Source organism: Vombatus ursinus, unplaced genomic scaffold (assembly GCF_900497805.2).
Source record: "Vombatus ursinus unplaced genomic scaffold, bare-nosed wombat genome assembly UNPS02014344.1, whole genome shotgun sequence".
NCBI lineage: Eukaryota > Metazoa > Chordata > Mammalia > Diprotodontia > Vombatidae > Vombatus > Vombatus ursinus.
This window is the reverse complement of record NW_020954122.1, coordinates 330,983-339,687: the sequence shown is the minus strand read 5'-3', so window position 1 is coordinate 339,687 and position 8,705 is coordinate 330,983. Positions and strand designations below refer to the sequence as shown.

The 8,705-nt window shown below is 46.0% G+C and overlaps 1 protein-coding gene across 1 annotated transcript; it reads left to right on the top strand.

The window, feature by feature from the left end:
- On the top strand, positions 1–7,825 carry LOC114042300 (kallikrein-12-like). Its single transcript, XM_027860982.1, is given in 5 exon segments — positions 1–10; positions 2,531–2,630; positions 3,916–4,169; positions 6,723–6,893; positions 7,679–7,825. Coding segments are annotated over 5 exon segments (663 nt in total). The 3' UTR covers positions 7,807–7,825.
- Positions 7,826–8,705: the final 880 nt, after the last annotated feature.

Below are 8,705 nucleotides of genomic sequence, written 5' to 3'. Positions count from 1 at the left end.
ATGGATTGCGGTAGGTATGGAATGCTGGGCTCTGGGATTTGTCTTTTATCCATAGGCGGTCGGGAGCCACAGGAAATTGTTTAAGCAGGTGGTAGAAAGGTTGTTTAGCAAGGGAGAGACTGGTTAGAAGGCTATTTCCCTAGTTCTGATGAGAGATGATAAGGACCAGCAGCTGTGCCAATGGGAACAGAGAGGAAGGGATGGATGTAGAGATGGTGCTTTGACACTGATGACATGTGGGGGATGGGAGGAAGAGTCAGAGATGACACATGTGTTCTCCTAGTCCCATGCTTTCTAGCTTCCAAAGGACATCCTCATCTAGTATCTCATCTGATGCTCACAGCAACCTTGGGAGGTCAGCAGAACATGGGATGCTTTGCAAACTGAAGCCCAGGGAGGGCAGATTACTCACCCAAGGTCATACTTCAACTAAGAAACTGAACTAGGATTCCTTTCTATGTCCCTTGATAACTCACTCAGGCATTCACTCAATAGGGCACACAAAATTCCTTCCTGACTTACCAGCAGGAAGGGGTGGGAGAATTGAGAGAGGACCCTTCTCGTCCTCTCCCCAGCCCACTCCTCATCTATTTGCTCCTGGCACACTTCCCTGTCTTTATCTCCATCATACTCTGCCTCTCTGCTCAGCCCTCTGTCTAATACACCCCTAATTATTCTTACCTGGACTTCTGTTCCCATGTGAAAAGTAGCTAATAATAATAGTAGCTAACATTTAATGATAATAATAAATTAAATACTAAATCACATTTAACAGAGGCTAACATTTAATAATAAATTAAACAATAATATTTAATAATAATTGCTAACAGTTACATAGTACCTACTATGTGTGCTTTACAATTATTATCTCATTTGATCCTCTTAACAGCCCTATTGTTTACACCCATTTTACAGATGGGTAAACTGAGGCAAATGGAATTTTAGTGATTTGCTCAGAGTCACACAACTATTAAGTATCTGAGGCTGGATTTTTGAACTGAGGTCTTCCTGGTTCCAGGCCTGGCACTCTACCCACTGTGCCATTAGGTGGTGAAAGGGAAAAAAAAAACCCAGCCTAAGAATTAGGCCATCTGAGTTTGAATCTCCACTCTGCCACTGACTGACACAACTGAGGGACCTTGGGCAAGTCATCTTCCCTCACTGGGCCTCAGTCTCTCAACCTGTAAAGTGAGGAACTTTAATTAAACCATCTTAGAGGTTTTCTGGCTCTGATATGCTTCTGTGAGTTTATAATCCAGAGATGGATGGAGAAAATGCAGAGACTGAGGGATGTATTAAGAGATATTGGCCTTTCAGGAAAAGCAGTGGCTTGTCCCTTTTGGGTCTCCATCTCTGTTCTCTTTCTCTGACTTGGTCTCAATCTACCTCACTGCCTCCTTTGGGCTCTGTCCGGGGCTCTCTATCATGTTTGCATTATTTCTGTGTTTTTGCCTGGCTCCGTATTTTTCTTCTCTCCTGTTCTTTCCTTCAATCTCTCTTTCTCCTTCCTCCTCTTTTTCTCTCTCCTTCCTATGCTTTCTGCCTCTTTGCCAAGTGTGTGCTTCTGCCTTTGACTCTGTATTTTCTTTGTCAGTTTGTCTTCTTCCTAAGCCCTTAGTGAGAACAAGCCTTCAACGACTGGGCTCCATGTCCGGCCACAGTTAGAAGGATTAAAACTGGGATCCAGTTCTACCTTTCACCATTCAGTGCCCCGGGAGAATCCAAAAGAAACAAAAGTGGGTGGTGTGTGTGTGTGTGTGTGTGTGTGTGTGTGAGAGAGAGAGAGAGAGAGAGAGAGAGTGACAGACAGACAGAGACAGAGAGAGATGCAGGGACATAGGTAATCCAGGTAGGGGGAGGCTCTAGGTCGGGAAAGGGGAAAGCTGAAGTTTGGAATGCTGAACCGCACTTGGGCCCCTTACCCTCCCTTCTTTAGCCCTGAATTACAATTAAGTGTCATTATCCAGGTGGAGCGGTAGGATTGGGGGGACCCCGCCCCCATGCCACCGCACCCTCACCAACTCCTACTGTCACCCAATCCGGAAAGCCACTGACCTAGGGTAGCAAGAATTAAAAGCCAAAGCTGAGAGGGCTGGGGAGAGAGCAGAGAATGAAGTGATTCAGAGACGGAGGGTGACTGGCAAGATTGTAAGTGGAGGTTTGAGCAGGGTTCATGGCCAGGAGACCAGAGGGACAGTTGCATAGAGAGTTGTACGGAGAGAAGGGTAGAGATATAAGTGGCCAAAGCAACAGTTAGGCAGAGGGAAAATAAGTGGACAGAGAGTTAGGTAGAGAGACAGGTGAAGAGAGGGACAGGTGGGGAGATAAAGAAAAAAGACAGACAAACAGATTAACAGAGTGAAAGCTGTACATTTGGAGAGGCAGTCAAGGGAATAAATGGACAAGAGAGGGAGAAGAAAGCCAGACTGAGGGACAGGTGGAAATAAGGCCAGGTGAACTTTAGAGGGGATGGGAAGTTCTGTCATTGGGCTAAACAGGAAATTGGAGGTCCAGGGTGTAGAGGGCTAAGGAGAGAACCATGTCCCTGAATATTCTAACTTTTCTTCTTCTCTGACCTTGGTGCTGGATTCCAATGGAGCCCAGCATCCTTCTGCTCCTGGGTCTGCTAGGTAAGACTTTCCATTCCCACCTGTCCATTCAGGTCCAGAGTGGGGACTCTGAGCATTGATGAGTGTATCACCTGTCCTCAAAATCCATACATTATCTGATCCAGCTGGAAGAGTTGTTTCCCTGATACCATCATCAATGTCTGCCTGCCCTGCTCCTTCTCTAGTTGCTGGACCTGCCCGGGGTCAATCACTGTCTTGGTGTCTGGTGCTTTCCCTTTCTGACCTGGGGTAGCGAGAGTTAAAAGCCAAGGCTGAGTGGGCTGGGGAGAGAGCAGAGAATGCAGTGATTCAGGGATGGAGGGCAACTGGCTCTCCTACTGGGAGCCTACTGGGCTCTCTCTGTGTCTTAGTCTGTGTTCCTGACTGCCTGGAGTTCTCTCTCAGCCCATCCCTGTCTCCCTTTCTGGTATTCTTCATTTATAATCATCCATCTTCATTTTTCTGTCCCCATTTGTATCAGTCTTCCTTCCCCTCTCACTGTCTATTTGTCTGCATCATAATCTCTCCATCCTTCCATCTGTCTGCCTCTGATTCTTTCTCTGACTCCTTGATTCTGTCTTTGCTTCTATTCATCTCTCTGTTTCTACCTGTTTCCACCTTCTTTTCTTTCTTTCTCCAAAAGGATTGAGCCAGACCATTGACATCCCTGATGGGGCTGCCATTTTCAATGGTACCACCTGCATCCCTAACTCCCAGTCATGGCAAGTGGGATTGTTTGAAGGCAGCCAACTTCTGTGTGGGGGTGTCCTAATTTCTCCCCACTGGGTCCTCACAACAGCCCACTGCAACCACAAGTAAGCCTTACCCCCTACCTTCCCCAGAGTTTGAGGGAGTCCTGACATACTAAGATCCCCCCTCCTCCAGTTCTGACATTCTATGCTCTAAGGTATCCTATGGTCTAAGGTCCCTTCCAGCTCCCACATTCCCAGTTCCAAGGTCCCTCCCATCTATGGCACTCTCAGAGCTGATATTCTGTCCTCCTTGACCCTATCCCCTCCTTCCACTTGGGTAGGACATAAAAAGAGCTCTGGCTAAAAGTCAGGTATCTTGAAGGGCCCAGACTGTGCTAAGGAGATAGAAGGAGGAGTATTGGGACAGTCAGGAGAGACCTGTTAGGAGAGAGGATCAAAGAGGTATTGTGATGAGAGTCAGAAGACCTTGATTTTGGTCTTAACTTACCATGTGACCTTGGGCAAGTCTCTTCACCTTTTGACATCTCAGTTTGCTCATCTGTGAAATGTGTCTATACTGCCTTTGAGAGTTCACGTTTCTGTCATGCCTGTAGGAAATACTGGGTGCACCTTGGGGACCACAGCCTTCAGAATGTGGATGGTACAGAGCAAATCCGGTGAACTGGGCACTCTGTGATCCACCCTGGCTTTTGTGCCCAACCAGACAACCTCAATCATGACCTGCGTCTACTGTACCTACCCTTCCCTGCCCACATCACTCGTGCTGTTCAACCCCTGGCTCTGCCTACTGCTTGTGTCAAACCGGGGACACTGTGTCAAGTGTCTGGCTGGGGCATAACCAATTCACTCAAATGTGAGAGGGTCAGGGGGTGGTGGGCAGGAAGAGTTGGGGAGTCTGGGCTCGGCGCTCTAGGCATGGGGACAGAGTCTGGCCTTGGGGCATCTGGGTTCTACAGTCAGAAATCTGGGAATGAGAATATCTCTGGGGTCAGAATCTCTGGCTTGATGGATGCTAAGGGCTGGGAGCCTGGGGATCAGTCATTACAGATTCTATCACCACAGAGTCTGGAGTCAGAGGGTTGAGGGGAGCTTCTAGGGAATGGGGAGGTCAGAAGTGTGAACTCCGGAAACTTTTGATATCAAGGGTCAAGCGACTATGGCCTATAGCTTTCCTCAAATGTCAAAAGAGGGGGTTGGAGAAGATGGTCTCCGAGGAGTCCAGGTCTAAGCCTATGGTTTTATGATTTAGGATCTGGATTTAGGGAATGAGAGACAGGTTCGAGGGGCCAGGGCTCTAAGGGAGCAGTCAGTCAAGGAGCATTTATTAAGCTCTAACTACTCATCAGGCATTATGCTAAGAGCTGAGGGTACAAAGAAAGACAAAAACAGGCCTTGCCTTCAGGGAATTCACGGACTAATGTAGGAGAAAATACACAAATAAATAGGTACAAACAATAGCTGGATCACAATCTAATAGGGAAAGGTCCTAGCAGTTGGGGAGATTGGTGAAGGCCCAGAAGATGTGGGGGGTGGACCGAGTCTTGAAGGAAGTCAGGAAAATTAAGAGGTTATTATTAATTATATTATAAATCATTATTATATTATAAATTAATGAGGGGACCCTGTCCATATTCCAGGAGACCAGTGTCACTGGATAGTAGAGGGCATGGAAGGAGTGAAAGGTCAGAAGAATGGAATGGCAGGTGGGGGCCAGAATTCGAAGGACTTTCAAGGCCAGATTGAAGATTTTATATTGATCCTGGGGGAAATTGGAAGCCACTGGGGGAGGAGCTGATGTGGTCAGATCTATGCTTTAGGAAAAAACTCATGACAGCTGAGTGGAAGATGAATGGGAGTGAGGAGAGGTAGGAGGCAGGAAGCCTAATGCAATAGCCCAGGTGAGAGATGATGAGGCCAGGACTTTATGAGCTGTGTGAGTGGAGAGAAGAGGATTCAGTGATGCTGAGAAGGTGAAAATAACAAAAGTTGGACAAGTGGAGGAAAGGTAAGGAGCTGAGGATGATAGCAAGTTTCTGAGTCTGAGTGACTTTACAGTAATCGTGCTGTTTGGAAGAGGGCAGGATCTGAGGGAAAAGATAATGAGTTCTGTTTTGGAAATGTGAAATTTGAGATGTCTATGGGACCTCCAGTTTAAGATGTCCCAAAGAGGGAGGTACCATAGGTCCTGTATTTAATGTAGGTCTAGCATCCTGAAGAGAGGTTGGGGGGGAGGGTGGTGGTAAATAGATCTGGGAATGAAACCCATGGGCGCTGATGAGATCACCAAGTGAGATAGTGTAGAGCAGAAAGAGAAGTGGGCCCAGAACTCACCCTTGGGGGACCTCCACTATTTGTGGGTATAACCTGGTTGAAGAACCAGTAAGGGATACTGAGAAGGAAGAGTCTGAGAGGTAGGAGGAGAGCCAGGAGAGGCTAGTGTCATAAAAACCTAGAAAGAAGAGAGTATCTGGGGAGAAAGTGACCAAGAGTCAGAGGTCAAAGATCAAGAAGGATCAGGATGAGGGGCAGCTAGGTGATGCAGTGGATAGAGCATCGGCCCTGGAGTCAGAAGGATCCAAATTCAAATCCGGCCTCAGATACTTACTAGCTGTGTGACCCTGGGCAAGTCACTTTACCCTGATTGCCTCCAAATCACTCCCCTCCCCCCAGAAAATGAGGATGGAAAAAAAGCCACTAGATTTGGCAATTAATATGAATGATCAGAATAATGACAATAGCTAGCATTTACACAGCATTTTCCACTCTTCAAATGCTTATGGATGTTATTGCTGGTGTTCAGTCATTTCAGTCACGTCCAACTCTTTGTGACCACATTTGGAGTTTTCTTGGTAGAGATACTGGAGTGGTTTGCCATTTCCTTTTTCATCTCATTTTGCATATGAAGAAACTGAGGCAGACAGGGTTAAATGACTTGCCCAGGGTCACACAGCTGGTAAGTGTCTGAGGCCAGATTTTAACTCAGGTTTTCCTGACTCCAGGGCCAGTGCTGTATCCACTGTGCAACCTAGTTACCCTATATACATTATATATTTATAAATTAATTCTCAATTTACACATGCCTATCTATATACCTATATCTCTATCTCTTTCTCTCTATCGAATCTCATTGGTAACTTCGAAAAAAGCAGTTTGAGTTGAGTGATGAAATGTAAATAGTATTAATAGGCATTGGAGGGTGTTAAAGATCAGAGGTTGAGGCTCCTGAAATCTAGCCTTGAAGCCTTTGGGGATGCAGGGACAGAATAAGGGGCTGGGGAGCTTGAGACCAGAGGATCATCATAGGATCATAGTCTGGGAACTTAGGGATCTGGGCTAAAGGCTGGAGGCGAAAGTTCCAGGGGTTCAAGGGTAGAGGGGAGGGAGAAAGGAATCAGTATCACTTGGAACATGTGGCCCCACCCTTTTCTTCCTCACCCAGACTCAGACAAACTCCAGTGCCTATCCTTGAGGATCACTCCAGATAACATGTGCCAGACTGTGTTCCCTGGGAGGATTACAGAGAACATGCTGTGTGCAGGAGGTGATGTTGGGAGGGATGCTTGTCAGCTGAGTGACTGGACCAACAGAGACCAAGAGAGATGCAAAGAGACAAATAGAGACCTAGATGATGACATAAAAAGAGGAAGAGACAGTGACAGTGACAGAGATCAAGAGAGAAAAAGAGACAGAGGAAAAAGAGAGCCAAAGATCTTGGGTTCAAATCCTGCCTTTGCTACTAATTATCCATATAACTTTGGACAAGCCATTTCTCTTTGTTTTCCTTGGTTTCCTGCTCTGTAAATGAGGCTGTTGGATTAGACTGACACTGATTTCTCCCATCTCAAAATCTATAAGCTTATGAAACCTATGAGAAACAGAGAAAAAGAGAGTGACAGAGGCAGAGAGAATGAAAAACAGAAAAATAGATAGATGTAGCAAGAGAGAGAGATCAAAAGTGAGAGAGGAGAGAGACATAGAGAGATATGCAGAGAGACAGAGATACATAGAGAAAAACAGAGACAGAGAGAAACAGAGAGACAAAGATAGAGGAACAAAGACAGAAAAAAATGGAAAGAGATGTGTAAAGAGAGAGAGATAAAAAATGAGAGAGGAGAGACAGAGACACAGAAATAGACAGAGACAGAGATATGTAGAGAAAAGCAGAGATAGAGAGAAACAGAGTCAGAGATAGAGAAACAAAAAAAAAAGACACAGAAAGAGACAAAGACAAATAGAGAAAGAAACAGAGACCGCAATGGAGGAGGAGCTAAGAGAGAGATAGCATAGAGGAGGAGGAGACCTTACATTTGGGTCTGAGGCTCAGGCCTGTGTCTCTGTCTCTCTTGTTACAGGGAGACTCAGGAGGACCACTGGTGTGTTACCATGTCTTGCAGGGCCTGGTGTCAGGGGGTGCTGTAGGTCCCTGTAACCAAACACGCATCCCTGGAGTTTACACCAGGATATGCAAGTATACAGACTGGTGACGAGAGACAATGAGGAAGAAATGAGCTGGTCTTTTCCTGGCCTTCATCTCATCTTCTACTCCCACCCATCACCCTCCTTTTAAATAAACCCATTTGCAACTAGATGAGGGGCTGTATCTGTCTTTTTTGAAAGAAGGAGGGAGGGGAAGCCAAAGTGGTGGGATTTGCCGTAATCCACACAGTCCTGGATTCCTAGTCTGGGGGAGAATGGATCATTGAATCCTCATCCCAAGCATCAAGACACTGAACCCAGAAGGCAGACAAGCAATTCCCCCAAGGGCACATAGCAAAGAAAAAAGAATGGGAACTTTAGAGTTCCTTGTATGGCAAGTTTTGTAACACCTGTAAGTTCTGGAAAGGGAAGGGGAGAGTATAGACTGAAAAAAGAAGTGAGGGAGAAGACAATGAGGAAAGAGGATAGAAGAGTAAGGAAGGGGGTGATGGGAAGGAGAAAAGAAATCTGAGAGAGGGAGGATGGGAAAGGGGACAAGAGGACATACACAGGAGAGGAGAGGAGGGAAAAGATGAAGAGAGGAGAGAGGGGAGAGGAGGAAAGGAAGGATGGAGATAAGAAAGACTCCATCACCAAGCATTTATTAAGCACCTACTATGTCCCAGACACCATTCTGAGACAGTGGAGATACATAATGATAGTGAGAGAAGGAAAATAAAGTTAGAGAAGAAAAGAGCATGGGAAAGGAGAGGTGAGAGAGAACAGAATGGAAAGAAAGAAAATGGAAAAAAGGGAGAGGATGAGTGAAAGAAAGAAAAAGAAATGAAGAAAGGGAGGAAAAGAAAAAAGAAGTAAACAAGGAAGAAAACAAGATGGGAAGACAGGAAGAGAGAGGAGAGGACAGAGGGATTGGAGAGAAAAGTAGAAGAGAAGAGAGGAGAAGAAA